At 43.6% G+C, this 18,597-nt stretch overlaps 1 protein-coding gene across 1 annotated transcript; it reads right to left on the bottom strand.

Moving 5' to 3' along the window:
* Positions 1 to 10,898: 10,898 nt before the first annotated feature.
* Positions 10,899 to 15,036, bottom strand: LOC117834041 (uncharacterized). Its single transcript, XM_034713655.2, has 11 exons — positions 14,531 to 15,036; positions 13,875 to 14,267; positions 13,713 to 13,800; positions 13,247 to 13,395; positions 13,093 to 13,174; positions 12,641 to 12,724; positions 12,199 to 12,305; positions 11,892 to 12,113; positions 11,669 to 11,812; positions 11,444 to 11,582; positions 10,899 to 11,277 (listed from the first exon to the last, which is right to left on the bottom strand). Exons 2-10 carry the CDS (start codon positions 14,228 to 14,230, stop codon positions 11,447 to 11,449), a joined length of 1,368 nt encoding a protein of 455 aa, XP_034569546.1. The 5' UTR covers positions 14,231 to 14,267; positions 14,531 to 15,036; the 3' UTR covers positions 10,899 to 11,277; positions 11,444 to 11,446.
* Positions 15,037 to 18,597: the final 3,561 nt, after the last annotated feature.

The following is an 18,597-nucleotide window of genomic DNA, read 5'->3' as shown; positions in this document are numbered from 1 at the left end:
ACAAGTCATTCGCACAAAGTTTCTTGGTTCCTGTCCCTAAGTTGGCTGTAAGCTTATAGCCCGCTTCTCCTCTCTCACCTCTTCTCTCTCCTCCACGTCAGCATTCAGCCAGCTTACAACCCCTTATTATACTTGCTCTCAGAGTTGTTATGAGTACACCGTTCGAGGAATATCTTCTGGCTGCCTGGTGCTCCAAATAAGCTTTAGCCACCCCCCCGCCCCCCCACCCCACACACCCCGCCGAATGTTTGATACTGATTAGAAGTATTAAATATAGATTAATTATAGAATTAATTGCGCAGATGGAGGCTAATTCGCTAGACGATTCTATTAAGACTAATTAATCCATAATTTAATAATGTGATGGATTAATTAGGTTTAATAGATTCGTCTTGCGAAGTATCCAGAACTTTTGCTAGTTTTATAATTAGTTATTTCTTCATTTTTTAAAACAAGAATGGCACAAGCTGCTGTCATGCCATTAGTTAATTTATTTGTGGAATCTCGGTTTTTTTAGAAACCAAAATTCCTTTGGCACCATCAATATACACTATAGTAATAAGTTTAGTAGAGATACATAGATATCCGGAAAGATTTGAACCCACAGCATCGTTCACAGATACTAGTAGTACTCATAAATAGCAGACACTAGTAGAAAATAAAGTTTGGATCGATATCGTGTGTTATGTCTTGCATGTTGGAATATGTTGTTGTTAACGGAGGAATAAGGAAGGAAAATCCCTGTTTAAGGAATAACTGCATCCCTGTAGGAAAATGCCCTGGAGGTATGGCTGTTGGACCGCAACAACTACCATTCTCGCCTTCGCGCTCCATCAGCAAAAAAAGTAGATTTGTCACCTGCGGAAGCGCAATGCATGAGCACCCAGCGGCGGGGGGACATGACAGATTGACAGGCCGAGAGCTCGCCCCGGGGCGTCTGCGACTCTCTCTCTCTCATCCGGCGCGTAGCCTAGTAGATCAGCTCTGGCATAACCAGCTGCACGAGGGGCAGGAGCCGAGGAGCGGGGCAGGAGCTGTCAGGCATTAAGTGCGAGCCATGCCAAGGTTGATATGATTTTGAACAACACCCTGAACAATGTACAGGTAGAGATTCCGGTGGGCTCTGCTACACCCCCCACACACCCCGCCGAATGCTTGATACTGATTAGAAGTATTAAGTATAGATTAATTATAAAATTAATTGCGCAGATGGAGGCTAATTCGCTGGACGATTCTATTAAGACTAATTAATCCATAATTTAATAATGTGATGGATTAATTAGGTTTAAAAGATTGGTCTTGCGAAGTATCCAGAACTTTTGCTAGTTTTATAATTAGTTATTTCTTCATTTTTTAAAACAAGAATGGCACACGCTGCTGTCATGCCATTAGTTAATTTATTTGTGGAATCTCGGTTTTTTTAGAAACCAAAATTCCTTTGGCACCATCAATATACACTATAGTAATAAGTTTAGTAGAGATACATAGATATCCGGAAAGATTTGAACCCACAGCATCGTTCACAGATACTAGTAGTACTCATAAATAGCAGAAGCTAGTAGAAAATAAAGTTTGGATCGATATCGTATGTTATGTCTTGCATGTTGGAATATGTTGTTGTTAACGGAGGAATAAGGAAGGAAAATCCCTGTTTAAGGAATAACTGCATCCCTATAGGAAAATGCCCCGGAGGCATGGCTGTTGGACCGCAACAACTACCATTCTCGCCTCCGCGCTCCTTCAGAAAAAAAAGTAGATTTGTCACCTGTGGAAGCGTAATGCATGAGCACCCAGCGGCGGAGGGACATGACAGATTGACAGGCCGGGACCTCGTCCCGGGGCGTCTGCGACTCTCTCTCTCTCATCCAGCGCGTAGCCTAGTAGATCAGCTCTGGCATAACCAGCTGCACGCGGGGCAGGAGCCGAGGAGCGGGGCAGGAGCTGTCAGGCATTAAGTGCGAGCCATGCCAAGGTTGATTTGATTTTGAACAGCACACTGAACAATGTACAGGTACAGAGATTCCGTTGGGCTCTGCTACACCCCCCACACACCTCGCTGAATGTTTGATACTGATTAGAAGTATTAATTATAGATTAATTATAAAATTAATTGCGCAGATGGAGGCTAATTCGCTACACGATTCTATTAAGACTAATTAATCCATAATTTAATAATGTGATGGATTAATTAGGTTTAATAGATTCGTCTTGCGAAGTATCCAGAACTTTTGCTAGTTTTATAATTAGTTATTTCTTCATTTTTTAAAACAAGAATGGCACACGCTGCTGTCATGCCATTAGTTAATTTATTTGTGGAATCTCGGTTTTTTTAGAAACCAAAATTCCTTTGGCACCATCAATATACACTATAGTAATAAGTTTAGTAGAGATACATAGATATCCGGAAAGATTTGAACCCACAGCATCGTTCACAGATACTAGTAGTACTCATAAATAGCAGAAGCTAGTAGAAAATAAAGTTTGGATCGATATCGTATGTTATGTCTTGCATGTTGGAATATGTTGTTGTTAACGGAGGAATAAGGAAGGAAAATCCCTGTTTAAGGAATAACTGCATCCCTATAGGAAAATGCCCCGGAGGCATGGCTGTTGGACCGCAACAACTACCATTCTCGCCTCCGCGCTCCTTCAGAAAAAAAAGTAGATTTGTCACCTGTGGAAGCGTAATGCATGAGCACCCAGCGGCGGAGGGACATGACAGATTGACAGGCCGGGACCTCGTCCCGGGGCGTCTGCGACTCTCTCTCTCTCATCCAGCGCGTAGCCTAGTAGATCAGCTCTGGCATAACCAGCTGCACGCGGGGCAGGAGCCGAGGAGCGGGGCAGGAGCTGTCAGGCATTAAGTGCGAGCCATGCCAAGGTTGATTTGATTTTGAACAGCACACTGAACAATGTACAGGTACAGAGATTCCGTTGGGCTCTGCTACACCCCCCACACACCTCGCTGAATGTTTGATACTGATTAGAAGTATTAATTATAGATTAATTATAAAATTAATTGCGCAGATGGAGGCTAATTCGCTACACGATTCTATTAAGACTAATTAATCCATAATTTAATAATGTGATGGATTAATTAGGTTTAATAGATTCGTCTTGCGAAGTATCCAGAATTTTTGCTAGTTTTATAATTAGTTATTTCTTCATTTTTTAAAACAAGAATGGCACACGCTGCTGTCATGCCATTAGTTAATTTATTTGTGGAATCTCGGTTTTTTTAGAAACCAAAATTCCTTTGGCACCATCAATATACACTATAGTAATAAGTTTAGTAGAGATACATAGATATCCGGAAAGATTTGAACCCACAGCATCGTTCACAGATACTAGTAGTACTCATAAATAGCAGAAGCTAGTAGAAATAAAGTTTGGATCGATGTCGTATGTTATGTCTTGCATGTTGGAATATGTTGTTGTTAACGGAGGAAGAAGGAAGGAAAATCCCTGTTTAAGGAATAACTGCATCCCTGTAGGAAAATGCCCCGGAGGCATGGCTGTTGGACCGCAACAACTACCATTCTCGCCTCCGCGCTCCATCAGAAAAAAGTAGATTTGTCACCTGTGGAAGCGTAATGCATGAGCACCCAGCGGCGGGGGGACATGACAGATTGACAGGCCGGGAGCTCGCCCCGGGGCGTCTGCGACTCTCTCTCTCTCTCTCTCTCATCCGGCGCGTAGCCTAGTAGATCAACTCTGGCATAACCAGCTGCACGCGGGGTAGGAACCGAGGAGCGGGGCAGGAGCTGTCAGGCACTAAGTGCGAGCCATGCCAAGGTTGATTTGATTTTGAACAGCACACTGAACAATGTACAGGTACAGAGTTTGCGTTGGGCTCTGCTACACCCCCTCCCCCAAAACGAGATTTTCCGTAGAGACATGCTGGATGAACTACTATGCCTAATTTTTTTGGTTTTCAAGTTCTTCTTTCAAGCACTCACGCGACGAGGCGAGGAACCTGCAGGGCATGCTGCCTGTACGCTTGGCGCACGGCTGCACGGATTGGTCTCGGAAGAGGTAGTGCACGGAGCGGCAGCTCGGCTCCGGAGGCAAATGATGTGCCAAATCACCACTAATATGTTTGGATATCAGTTAATTCTTTTTCTACCATAGTTGTATGTATCTATATGCTCCGTTGCACTGCTGGAATTGTAAAATGTGCCAGGGAGGCACGAGGCACGAAGAGGCCGAAATGGATTCAAAGGAAAATTGAGAGGTACAGAACTACGTATTGCAGTTTACATTTCCAATTTGACCTCAAATCATGTGGCCATAACTCGTGGTCTTTTTTGACTTACACCTGCATCTTTTATGTGTTTTATTTATACTAATATTAAATCAACTATATATAGGTTCTATATTTCTACGTTTGGTATATCATTGCATCTTGCATGTGTATAGAGTTGAATTTGGATCTTACTTTATTGTTTGCGCGACTTCATCACACCTTGATTTAATCTGATCTCAAAAGCCATGGATTGGGTATCATGGTCGTCATGGGACCGTGGTGTATGCGGGCGCCCGCATACGAGGATAGGATGGATGGAGGTGGCAAGTTTATGGGTGGCCGGTGCGAGGCTTCCCACCAATCGAATTCCGACCAGTAATTTAGTCCCCTTTAGGCATTCGCACGGACGGGCCGTTTCTTCCGGTCCCCTTTTGATCTGTCTCAGCTAGCCCCCGTGCAGGAAAAAATAGAAAAGAAAAAGTTTTTGAAAAAATTATAAAAATTCAAAGAAAAACTTGTGAACAAAATATTTTAAGAAAACCAAAAAGTTGACAGCCAAAATTGTGCATAAAAAATACGAAAATAATTGCAGGACAAACTTTTCCAAAATGGAAAAATTTGAAAACGTAACTTTGGAAAGCAAAAGGTCATGAACAAACGGTCTGTTCGCTTCAGGTTATAAGCCGGCTGAAACGACTGATTTATTGTGAGAGGAAAATACTGTTTGGTGGCTGATAAGCTGGCTGAATAAGCTGAAGCGAACAGGCAAAAGTTCCCAGAAAACAGAAAGTTAGAGAGAAAAACTCTGCAAGGAAAAATTGAGAACGGGTTACAGGATCACATTATCAAACATGAAAAAATCAAAAATTTGGAACAAAGCGTTACAAACAATTCCATCTTAGCAAAGACCATTCAAATCTTAAAAGAATTGCGGCCAAGTGAAGCACATAAATACAGAATACTACTAAGTCCATAGTCCAAGAAGTTTATCCTTACCTCCTTATTGTTTTCTCATTATTCCACCAGTGCCCCGGGTTGAAGATCAATACATCAGCATCCTTCCACTTGCCCCAGTCATACATCCAATCCATGGCATCCACTCGAATCGTGTACTTAACAATCTCAGGGGCTCCAGCTAGAGCACGACCTTGAAGGACTACAAAAGGGGATCTGTAGTATTCCACAGTGCAGTTGTAGTCTCTAAAGTTGAAAACCAAGAAACCCATGCTTGAACGAATTAGTCTCCGGCTGCCAAAATGCTTTTATAAAAAAATGTATTCATGATAACTTTGTTTATGTCCAAAGTGTGATCAAGGCCCTGCATAAATCAAAGAGGCTAGCCTTCTTCATTAAGTTAGATATCTCGAAGGCCTTTAACTTGCTAAGTTGGATTTTTCTCCTAGAGGTCTTGGAAGCGCTGGGATTTGGACAAAAATGGCGAGATTGGATATCAACATTGCTGGCCACAGCTTCATCTAGTTTGAGGTTTATCAGAGGGACTTAAGGACTCCACCAAGTTGATGCAGAATGTCTCAAAACACTAGTCACATTCTTAATCTTTCTCCATTCACACATAAAACATTTTGTAAAAATATTATCTATCTTAGTTTCCCACTCAATGTATTGTTCAGCATCTATACCATCATAAGTAGGCGGGGAAGGAAGAATAGATTGACTTGCGGAAGGAGTTGTAGCAGCAACAACAGTAGTACTGCGTGTCTCAAGCATATTTGTTGTCTCAAGTCGATGAGTCACTACCGGAAACAAGAAGTTTGCCGAGTGCCTGAGGCACTCGGCAAAGGCCCAAAAACTCCCGACAAAGAGTTCGCCGAGTGTTACACTCGGTGAACGACACTCGGCGAACTTTCCTACGGCAAATGGTGGAGTTGCCGAGTGTCGAACATCGAGCACTCGGCAAATGATTTGCCGAGTGTCAAAACGCACTCGGCAAACATTTTCGGAAAAAATAAAAAAAATAGAAACAGCCGCCGGCCGCCGGCGCCGGCCACCACGCCGCCACCGGCCGCCATGCCCGCTGCCGCCCGCCACCACGATGCCTCGCCCGCTGCCGCCCGCCACCACGCCGCCTCCCCCGCTGCCGGATCCGCGCCAGATCCGGAGGGGAGAGAGCTGGGGGCCGCCGGATCCGCGCCGGAGGGGAAGAAGGGGGCGCGGATCCGACCGGAGGGGAGGGAGCCGGGGAAGGAGAAGCCGGATCCGGAGGGGAAGAAGGGGCGGCGGCGGGGGCGGGGGCCGGGGGCTGGGCGTCAGGCGGCGGGGCCGGGGGCCGGGTGTCGGGCGCCGGGCGTCGGGCGGCGGCGGGGGGCGTCGGGCGCCGGGCGCCGGGCGGCGGCGGTGGGCGGCGGGCGGCGACGGGGGGAGAGAGGAAGATGTGGGGGACGGGTGGGGGTTAACGGAGGAATGAAGAATGCGGGGGGCCGGGTGCGGTACGTGCGGGGACTAAGTATACTCGGCGGTTGGGGAAAAAAAGGTCGCCGAGTGTCCCAGGTGTGACACTCGGTGAAGGGTTTTTTGCCGAGTGTCTAACCTAGGACACTCGGCAAAGTTATTTTAAAAAAATTTAAAAAATATCTAACAGTTTGAAAAAATTGTCAAAAATTTACATGAAATAATATATATTTTCTATTGACTATACAAAAAGTTTTGTAGTCAAATCAAAACTCGACCGTCATTTTGACTCGAAATCTTATGCAATCCTTCTCAACGTTACTATTATTCTTCTGAAATCCTTCGGTTTGTAAACATCGTACGTGATGAAATGTGCAAAATATTCTCAATTTTTTTCCACAGCCTCCACGTATGATATCATCACATCATGACAAATCTCATGATTTTCAGACTTTGCTTATTTTTTTATAATTTTAAAATACCACTGCCACACGTTCGTGGTCGTGTTTCCTGAACAAGATGTTCAAAATTTCTTTTCATTTCAAGGGTCAGGTCTCAAATTGGGCCAAATAACATGAATATCATTTTTCTACTCATTTTGTTCCATAATTTGAATCACTTGCAGTTCAAATTTGAATTATACCAAAAATTCGCTTGAAATGCAATTAATTAAATAAATATAGCAAATAAATTCAAAAATATACCAAATTTTAACATGGAGTACCACATGTTGTATGTGGGGAGTAGAAAAAATTTCAAGGTGAAAAGAGGAAAAAAATTATTTTTTTGCCGAGTGTCAAAAAAAAAACACTCGGCAAACCCCCCTCTTTGCCGAGTGTCTTTTTTGACACTCGGCAAAGCCTCCTCTTTGCCGAGTGTTTTTTTTGACACTCGGCAAAGAGGGTGGTTTGCCGAGTGTTTTTTATTGGACACTCGACAAAGTCCCGATTTGCCGAGTGTTTTTTCTTTGCCGAGTGTTTTTAGCTTGGCACTCGGTAAAGAGCTTGTTTGCCGAGTGCTCGAAAAAAAACACTCGGCAAAAAAAAAAATACTCGGCAATTTTTAGCTTTCCCGTAGTGAGTGTTGTAACCTGACATTGTTAGTAGAAAAGAAGAAAACACACAAGTATGTAGTTTCCTAGCATCTACTAGGATGTGGTTGGGGAGTAAAGACACACACTCTCAAGCGTCTTACACCGTCATACAAGTGTTCTTATCAAAGAAAAAGGGTGGTACAAACAGTGGCCGGTTCGTGATACTTACTAAGGGGGCGTGAAATCACAATTGCAAGGGTCAAACTTATGCTGAACAGAAGTATATATGTGAATCTTGGGAGGCTATATTTAGTAGCAAGGATTAGCAATAATTCAATTCAAAAATTGCAAGACTGAAAATTACTCCCAAGCTAGTCTATGTCACGGGCCTAAACTTGTCTCGGACCTAGTTCAAGGAAGCAACAATACAACTCACACAAGAACTCAAAAAGGTGCAAGCACTTCTGAATTTTGCTCTTTTTTTCTCTTCTTTTTCTTTTCCTATTTTCTTTCCTTTTTTTGTGGTGCCGCTTTTTTTTTTCTTTTTAGCACCTCTTTGCCCTTTTCTTTTGTTATTTTATATCTCAAGAAAGTGCCGCAAAGATAATTACAACTCAAATATATGGAACTGAATAATGAGCTAGCTCAATAGCACACATTCAGAAACTAGGCACGCCAATGCCAAGGACAGATTACTCAACCAGATTTCTTCTCTCCTAGGAAAAAGACAAGCCTATGTTCCCACACGCTCTTCAAACCAATCTGCAACTCTCTGTTTTTTTGAGGAAAACCAATCTACAACTTGAGCAGCAAGCACATGGCGCCAAACAATTGAGGATTGGAAAACAAATCTATGCGCCACCAGCTAACACATGAACACTGACTCAAACCAAGACCTTGACTCGAGTAAACCAACGAACACGTTGACATTGCGAGGGGCTAAAATTCAGAAAAGCAAACTGAAAAGAAAAATTGTGAGGCACAAAAGGAGTTATATATAGGACAGCGGAAACACAATGAACAAATATTTTTGTGAGGCAATTTTCTGGAGTTTTAGGACGATAGCACAAACTAGCCAGGGTAAACCCGACAGTAATACCTGAGTCTCTAATTACCATTTGATATAGCACTAGCCTGATCTTTCGTCAGGTGGGATAACTCTCGATTTGGTGGAGATGTAACACACGCGATCCGACTTCTGATCAATAAGATCTGAACCCTGCAATCGTAGCACCACATCTCCTCTGGTTATCAACCATGCACAACACGATAGACCTCGCCACGAAGGCTTTTTCTGCAAGCGAATCAAAGAACACAAGCAAGAACGTGAAGAACGCAATCTGAAATTGCAGATGTGAATGAAGCAATATAATGGATAAAAGAGTTCAAGCCTTGGTATGAAAGGACTAATCACCATAGTCGAGAAGAATAAGAACGGGGTCTTGAATCACAGCAAAAGGACTTGTCGCTATAGTTACAATGATCAAACTCTGTTGGAAAAATTAGTTTGGTAGCACCGAAAGAATACGGTTTCCGAAAAATACCATCGAAAGAATGGACGTTACCTTGATCTAGCATTCCATCGTGTTTGGCCGTTAACGTCGTGAACCGGTGGCGACGGGTGTCTGTCCTGCCGCTCCCGGCTCCTCCCGTCCCTCCTCACCGTGCTCTTCCGAGTCTCCCGTGCCCGCGCTGCGCGGCTCATGCTTTCCCAGGCCATCTGCGCTTCCCGATTCCCCAGCCCCGCCATGGCTGCCTCCCCGACGCCCTCGTGCACTGCAGCCTCCTGCAGAACTCCAACCCCATAGCCTAGCTCCATGCGCCGCTCTGCAACTCCTTGCCCGCCGGCTCCCGTCGTCCACTAGCGGGTCCCTCGCCCACCGGCCACCGTGCAAGATGCGTTCCCACCCATGCTCGGAGCGCTCGGAAAGGTCGCAGGCTCGCTCTTGGTGCCCGGGCTCGCCACGCCGTGCGGACCCCAGCCTCAGCTCATCAATGAAGTAGAGCCTTCCCAGAACAACAAAATTTCAGACTTTTTGTTTCCTTACTCGTTTCTTTAGGACAAGAATCCACTCTCTTATAATCTGTTGTGCATGCTGTTGAATCCAATCCATCATATAAAGTCGGCTCTTTCCCCTCTTTTTTGTTTCCTTGTCGTTTCTTTAGGACAGCATAAATACATGTGCGTGGATCAATGCTGCAACATATTATTGTAGAGGTCATTTAATAGCTATCGCTCCTGGCTAATCTAATGTCAATCCGATATGATCCAATAGGCGAACCTGACGATGAGCCTTTAAGTCGTCCTGGCTTTGTGGTCGACGACAAGGACCTCGAGTCAGATGAAGCCCTGTGGGCCTTGTATGAGCGCTGGTGCAAGTTTTGGGGTGAGGAGCGGAGCTGTGAAGAGATGCAGCGTCGCTTTGACGCACCGTGCCAACAAGAATGGCGGCAAATTTGAAGCAAACATGTTTGCTGATGGGAAGCTAGCTGAGCAACGATGCGTGTGCCTATGGAGGTTTTTGACAGGGTGCCTTACTCCAAGTCACTTATCATTGGGAGATCTGGTCACAGGCTGATCTTCAATAATAAATAAAAGGCTCCGAGGAAGAGGATTTCAAAGATCCTCTTGTTTGAATTCCCGTCATCTGGAAGACTCCTTGAATAATCAGGCCTGCATGGTGTGGTTATTTGTGTAAGGTTATGCTTTGGAACCAAAGTTGTGTTATGCCTGCTTTTGCAGGTCTTGCATGTCTATCATCGTGCTTGCTTCTGCAAGTAGTTATGCTTATTTCTACCAGGTTTTTTCAAGTCATGCTTGCTTCTGCAGGTCATGCATATGTATTATAATCAATGCTTGTGTAATGGTACTCGTAATTGCTGTTATGTTCTAAGGCAGGGGCCATCCAGATGTTAACACAATTATGTGTCTATCTACCCGTTCCGTTTTCTGTGTATGCTGTTACATGTTCTCTAATCTTTTGACGTTCTCTATTCCATAAAATGACAATCTTATTTTTTGTGCTTTATCCACCCCCACCCCGCTAAGCAGATCATGGCTTACTCGATCGTCCAGCATCAATCTATTCGATAAATGGCTCTGCAGGTGTGCGACAGTGCGAGGTCAGGATTGTTCAGGGCAGGGAATTTGGTGATAAATAAGATTGGAGAATTCAATCAGAAAACGCCACGTCGACCAGCAAACTTAGCTACACTGAACATTGACATCACTTTGTACATTTGCTCGGCAATGTCTACAGTAGATTTTCCTTCAGGCTGCTGCAGACCAGGTGCACCAAAGCGAGAATTCGAGTAAAATACATTGCATTGTGCAACAGGCTCTGTGACTTCTCAATGACCTGTGTTAATGAATTATAAATCTTCTGCTTATTAAAAAAACTAGTAAAGTGCACGTGCGTTTTTTTTAAAAAAAAACTTAAAAGCCAATGTCATGCAGGCTAAGGATTCCACTTGTACAAAGTGATTATGCAAGGCAGGCTGAAATTGTATTCTAGAGCACTTCACCATCCTTCAAGTTCATAAACTATACGTACAATTCTCTGCGGCGAACTCTTCGAAGGACATAAATCTGTAGCAGATAAATGCAACCCATGTCAAAAAAAAAAACAGAGAGCAAATTATCTTCACTTTAAATATCAAATTTAGTGACCAATAAACTGCAGATAGGCACTTGAACCATGATATGGAAAGGTACAAATGAAATGGCAAAATTTGGCATTACATAGAGGCCAAACCTTTTATGTACGTAGAGGCAAGCAGCAAATTGTAAGCTTGATCTTTGTATACAGTTCAACTTTATCCGTGTCAACAGAATTTTCTTGGATTATTGAATGAAAATAATCACAAAAGCATAGCTTCAGATCCTCTGCAGCCCTGAAAAGAAACAAAAATTTAAATTTAAAACAAGCATTGGATGCAGTTAGAGAAAATACTCCAAAAAAAAATGTGGCATCCAATACCTAAAGTAGTTACTGCAAATAGATACTGCAAGCTCTTTGTCATATGTCTTAATCCAACCATAACAAATGATCAAATGGGAAGTGCCTTTCAAATGCATCAATTCCACTTGATCCCTGAAGTACGATTTTCCATCAAGTAGATACCTGCACATACAAAAAATGTTTTGCAAGTCTAGTCATTAATTATAAAGGAATTGTAATGCAGCAGTCTGGATGTGCTTACTCCTTTAAAAATTTCATAAATCCATCCCTCAACATATTATCTTGGGAAGGGCTTAAAACTCCATCTTTTGGTGAGGCTGGTCCTCTATCTCCAGCTGTATTGGCTTCCGCTTCATCACCAAGATCTTTATTTGCCTCCCCACTTTCATCTTGTGTTACCGTGTTCTTTTTATCTTTTCTTCTCCCACGCTTCTTCGCATTTTTCAAGCGGCGGGTTTCTTTCCTGCAAGTTATACAATAAAAAAAATTGTGCATAAACTGAAGTTTGGTAGCTTATTCACCACCATAGCAAGAAAAGAAAAACATACTGTTTTACAGCTTTCCTCTCATCTTCGATCAGATTTTGTTCATTTTGACGCCAGGTTACATTTATTGGACCAAAGGAGCTCGTCAGTAGATCACCATCTTCGTCAACCTTCAATCAAGAACCGCCAAAAAAAAAATCAAATGAGGTATTGAAAGAATGCAGGGTGTTAGCTAGTGAAGTGGATGATAGTCCTAGGAGGTGTTTCCTGTGCATATATATGGATGCAAGTGATTAGAGCATTGGGTAGCTCAGAGGTTTTGTGTGCCTTCCATGGCTGCTAATGTGTCAGTTGGAGCGAGTCTAATCCTCTCTCCTAGATGTGTGTATGCTTGTAAATCTATATGCGTGTGTGCGCATGTGTGACAGCAGTGAGTGAATTTCAAGTAATATGGCAGATAAAAACACAAGTGAAAGAAAAAATGAGCAAATCCGGAATTACTTACCTTCTCCAACTTCCTCCACAGTGCATCAGGATAATTTTCCAATACGTCTTGAGCAGTCACTAGAACATGCAACATTCCTTTATGCTGCATGAACAATTTAAAATAAAAAATCGTAACCAAAATACACTTATTTCTATGGTAGAGGGTGCGAACTGTTCTACAAATTTTTAGAAGAGCCCTACATGAGTACAGATGGCAAGGAATGCTAAACTCAGATACAATACTAAGGCGAGAGCCTCAAATAAGTTCTTAATTGGTATCATCTGAATAATATTGTTGGATGACTTTTAATACATTTTTGTGATCAGATCTTCTTGTTCAAATCTGATCTTGTAGACCTTTGTACATGTTCGCTCCGATCTATAAATATATTATGGGTAGAGTTGTCCTTTAGCACTATCCTAAAAAGAAGTAATCAGGGGACATTCCTGTAGTAAGGAGAGATGCCATACCTTGTACAACACATTGATTCTTTCATCCCTGTATAACAGACACAAAACCCCTTCTGGGACATCATTACACAAATGAGCAAACCTGTAATTTTGAGAAAAATAAAATTAGTACATAACAAAATAGTAAAGCAATGCCAATAGACTAAGGACATACCCATACGACGTGAACTGGTTGTTCCAAATACTTTGAAGAAGTGACAATCTGTCAGTTTTGCCTTTGGATTCAGATTTGATCAACTCGTCAGCTTCGATAATCAACTTCGCAGAACTTTCAATGCCAACTGCTTCGCTGGTATCGGTATCCTGAAAATAAAAATGAGTTAGAGAGGGACAGTCGCTTTCTTTCTTTAGCAAAAGGAAAGACTGCTATCTGGAGCCTAATGTGATCTCACTTTTACAAGCCACAATGCCTCTAATAAAAGCTGTTAGGGAGGTAGATTCTGGTACAAATCCAGCAATATCATTTATTTATGCTGAGATAAGCACAAGGGTAAAGGAAATTCTAACAGTGTGAAAAACAATGCTACACACATTTTTTGCATTTCCTATTAAATCCTGGCAATGATTTAGATATACTTCGCTCTGGGATGCACGTGTTCGTATAAGTGTGTTTTTTATACCTGAGGGTTCATCAGCCATCCGTGATAAATAGCAATGCCCAAAGCATTATACATAAGTTTATCTGGGGTATCCTCAAAGTCGTTGGTCCTGCATTAGACACAACCAATAAACATCAAAAAGATATATGCAAGATATTGAACAACAATCTCAAAAGTGCACACCTTGTGAATTTGGGATATATAGTGAATGTCTCGGAGAGGGAAACGATGACCTTCCGAAACTCTGGCAAGTGTTTATCCACCTGAGCTCGAGTAAGTGTACCAAGCTTCACCCGTGTTTGCAGTCTCCTCACCAAACAGGTGTCTAGCACACTCTCCATCATGTACTTTTCAATATACTTCTCACCATGAGCTTTGCTCTGAAATATGATTCCTTCTGGTAATTCATCTCTGAGGAGAAGAACATTGACCACTTCAACGAGGGGAGACCATCCACCAACATCTTGAAGAACAATGTGCCTTTGTTGACCAAGGAACTCAATTTCACGTGCCCTGTACTTTTTCTTAGAGTCTGCCATTGCTAAGGGGGGCAGGTCGGAAGGAGTCACGAGCAAGCTGGTCAAGTATAACAAAACAAACCAGAAATTTAGCTACAAATAACTCAATATCATGATGCAGCAGACCACAAATCCTCTTCACAATGCCGAGATTATGTTACTGCACAAATTTTGCTCAAAAGGGAAACTAATTAACCCAGACTAAACATGTCAGACCCCAATGGCGTCCTGAACATCTGACAAAACACAACGCTAGGTTTTAGCAAATTGGCTATATGGAGTTAACCTAGAGCAAGAGATGGAACGAATCGACCCAAGTACCTTCCATTCTACCGGAGATGGCGGCGCCGACGAGGATTTGTGCGGCGGCTCCAAACCCTAGCACACGGCCCCGAGAAGAGGAACGGGTGGCGCGCCGGGCGCGGACGAAGCGCCGCTGGAGCGAATAGAATGCGGCGCTGCTAGTCTGCTACTGCTAGGGTTTTAGGGTGGAAGCATCTGAGGGGGCTGGGGGATGGATTCGCTGCGTTTGTTTCTCTTGTCCGAGACTGTGGGCTTGCCTGGGCCCTGGGCCTTGGGGCTCAACCGACGAGGCAAAAGCTGAACGAAATCGAGGACACCCAATCGAGCGAGAGAGAATAAAAGAATGTCGCTGGTCGTCTCAACAGCCCAAACCGTCCTCAGGTTCGGCAGAGTGCAGAACAGGTGGGCCTTCGATTGAGAGAGAAGTCCATTTTTTTTATAGAAAGAAGAGACGGGTTGGATTATATATCATTGAAAACCAGTTTGACACCCAGCCCCTTACAAGGGTACGTATCTCTAAAAGAAAGAAAATTACAAGAGACTGCATGGAAAGAAAAAATGATGCCGACGGAGGTACTAATTGACGTCGTGGCCTCTGGTAAAGAAAAAACACGCAGGTATCGGCTGAATTTTCGCTATTGCGCGTGCGAGCTAGGGGCAAATCTAGCTCTATTTTCACCAGTCTTGGACGTGCCAATAAATCGGACATCGCTTTGTCACTGTCGGACCTGGTTATTTTCTAGTTTCTTCCCAAAAAACTGATTTTTGGGATTTTATTTTAGGCATTCTTGGAACTTACAATGGCGAAAATTGACATTTCCATTTTTTAGGGCTTGTTTGGGAAGGGGGTGTTAAAGTTTAACACCCCTTTTAACACATTTTTAACACATTGGCTGCCAAACAGTTATGTTAAAAGAGTTGTGTTAAAGTTTAACACCCTATTTTTCATAAACACATGGAGGGGGTGTTAAAACTTGCTAAAGGTGTTCAAAGTGATCCTACTCCACTTTTTTCCAGGTTACCCCCCTCTCTCTCCTCCTCGCCACCAACACTGGCCTCTTCCTCCTGCTCATCCTCTCCGCCTGGCCGGATCCACCGCGCCACCCCTCCTCCTGGCCGGATCCGCCGCCGAAGTTCCGCCATCACCGCGCGCAAGTCCTCCCCTCCCCACCAGCCCTTTCTCCCCTCCCGGCGCCATCCCCGTCCGCATCTCCTCCACCGTCGCCCAGGATGGCCTCCTCCACGCGCGGCGGGAGGAGGGACGCGAACTTGGTGGCGGCGTAGCGGCCGAAGGCGCAGGTCGGGAGCACGCCCAGGAGCTCCGCGGAGGACTCGTGCTCGAAGCCGCCGAGGAGGGAGCGGGCAACGTGCGCCTCCAGCGCGTGCTTGGCCAGCTGCGGGGAGGGGACGGGGATCTTGGTAAAACTTTAACACCCCCTTCCCAAACAGGCCCTTAGTAAAATGTTAGATGAACGACTCGAGCAGGTAGGTCATGGCAAAAAATTATATTTCCATTTTTAAGTAAAATGTTAGATGAATAACGCTAGAACGCGCGGATCCGCAACGGATCAACTCGCGCGGCGCAGGCTTGGCCGGTTTTCTCGGGTTCGTCGTGACAACCTACGAACGCCTGTCCGGGAAGGATCCCGTCAGAGCTGGTACATCTAATGTTGCTCTAAGATCAACAAGCCACTCCGTGTGGCTCCATATGATGTAGAGACGCAAAGAGAGCAGCAAAAAGTAGGATTTGGAAATAAAATAAAGGTACTGGTGTTTGATCGATCAGATAAACTCAATTGACTGTGATCCTTCATATTTATAGGACGGAGAGATCTTGCGTTGATCGAAGATTGTTTACAAATCAAATCTCACATGAATCTCCAATCTTACTCGGATTAGACTAAAACCGGTTTAGCCGCTTTGGAAAATTGGCTTAGCACATATCAGAAACCAACTTAGCCGGTTTTGCTCAGTAAGTTAGCTTAGTGCCAATTTTGATTGTCAACAAATCTGTCAACACGTCCATCCAGCTGCATCTCTCGGTTGTTACGTGTACAGTGCCGTTAGCTTAACACGGCAAGAGAGGAGAGACTATACTAGCCGTACATTGCATGTCATCCTAAGCAGATGGTGACAATAAAAAAAATGCAATCTACGTGTGGGGAGGTAGAGGTCAGCGCTTCGTTTCAGCTCAATCAGTTCGTAATTATCAATTGACAAGGTCCGATCTCCTTTTCTTTTGAAACGAACCAAACAGAAGAGCTGTCGATTACATTGAAAAAAATGAAACTAAGGCTGAGCACAACAACCAATGGAAAAAATAACATCAGTCAGTAAATTGAAACATCAACCCGTGCAAAACTCCAATGCACTCTATCAGCATGTGCTAAGTAGGCATCGTCATCATGATCCATACGCAATGCCTAAATGGCCGAACCAAGACTGCCGGCCGGGGGCACAAAATTAACGCCCAGTTTAGATTAACAATCTAGTCTAAATATTCTTGCACCATGGCCCCCTGCACACACTGGAAGCAAGACGATGTTCCGCAGTAGAACTAACATTGTTATTCCAAAGCTAGAAACATTTTTGTTTGCTTAGAGTTAATCTTGCTTCTGCGTCAAAAAGGCGTCAGCAGACAAATTTCAAAGAGCAAGCGTGCTTTTTTTTCCTTCTTCTTTTGCGATCAATTAAGTGTGTGTACTTGGATTTTTTCTTTGAAAGAAACACACACTCCAACATGGAGATGGACAAATCACAAATAGTGTCAACTGGTCCGGCAGGCATGCATGCGCATTACTCGGATGTGCAGGTGTGTGACGGTCCAAGCGCAGCACAGACCGGCAGATTGACATTGACACCTTCGATCGGCAGAGTCATTCAGGGATTGAGCACCCAGTCATCATATTCGTCTTGATCTGCAACTATTCAACTGTGCAAGAACTCTCTCTCTCTAGGCTAATTAAGTTACATGATTAAACTAGGGTTTACTTTATTTGATATCCAACCAAATTGGTCTTTACAGTATACTTACTCCGTATAAACGGCAAGGGCTTTTCTGAACATATATGCAAGGCAACGGAGAACAGGAGGAAACGAAACGGCGATGCCGTAGAGACAAGGGAGGGAGATGGTCTGCAAAAAGTTGCTACCGGTCTCCTTTTCATTGGAAGGACATGCTACCGCTTTGTCGTGCCTCTCTCTCTCTCTCTCTGAACAACCCAAGCTGTCATGACACAGCAACTAACCCCTCCCCTCCTTTATCAAAAAAAAAACCCTCCCCTCTAGCCCTCTGAGAAATTGATATTGCGTTTTACATTCTTTGAAATCAAAGGGAAAAATCATATTGCTAAATGAAATCTAAATTCCAAAAAATAACTTGAGACTCAGCCTCACCAACTCATGCATACCAGGTGTTGCGTGTAGATTGCCAAATTACAGTGTTTTTGTGTTTGCCATTATAGGATATCTATGGTGCCAAACATTCTAAAGTTCAAACAATAATGATTTTTCTCTTAACAAAGTTTATTTAAAATAGTATTTGTGTTGCTAGTAAAAATAGAACATATGTAGTAACCAGATTTGTCCTAAATAGCCACGAATAATAACGCGTTCATAGCAGAGGGGTAAATTGTAACAGTAATAATTTGTCATCCCATCACATTATTAGTAATTTCAAATTCAACTTTTTTTGCAAAAAGGAAAATGAATATGTCATTCATGGAAGAGATTGATTGCCCTGGGAGTATAGAACAAACATGGACTCCCAAGTCCCAAAGAGTACTCTAGATACAGAACAAATAAATGCACTCCTGCGGTCCCAGTGTTCCGCTCACATGGACTGGGCTGACTGCTGGACGGCTGCCGGCTGCTGCTTGCCTGTTGGGTCATGCAGTGGCAGCAGCGCCTCTCGCAGTCCCTTTTGGCCTCTGCAGCATCGGTCTTTGGCTCATCTTCTGCTCCCTTTTGGCCTCTGCAGCATCGGTCTTTGGCTCATCTTCTGCACCGTGATCAGGTGCCCTCTCTCCTCCTACCACCCTGACAAAAACATCTAAGATTTTGTAATCCTAATTCATATTTGGAGA

The sequence above is a fragment of the Setaria viridis genome, chromosome 8 (genome assembly GCF_005286985.2).
Source record: "Setaria viridis chromosome 8, Setaria_viridis_v4.0, whole genome shotgun sequence".
NCBI lineage: Eukaryota > Viridiplantae > Streptophyta > Magnoliopsida > Poales > Poaceae > Setaria > Setaria viridis.
Note: the sequence above shows the minus strand (reverse complement) of the source record. Positions and strands in the feature narration are given on the sequence as shown.

Bases quoted from the DNA above. Each gene is read 5' to 3' on its own strand.
- LOC117834041 (XM_034713655.2), bottom strand. From the start codon at position 14,230: ATGGCAGACTCTAAGAAAAAGTACAGGGCACGTGAAATTGAGTTCCTT. The intron at 13,801-13,874 runs GTGTGCACTTTT...TGTCTAATGCAG, and splicing joins ATATATCCCAAATTCACAAG to GACCAACGACTTTGAGGATA. The intron at 13,396-13,712 runs GTATAAAAAACA...TTTTATTTTCAG, and splicing joins GATGGCTGATGAACCCTCAG to GATACCGATACCAGCGAAGC.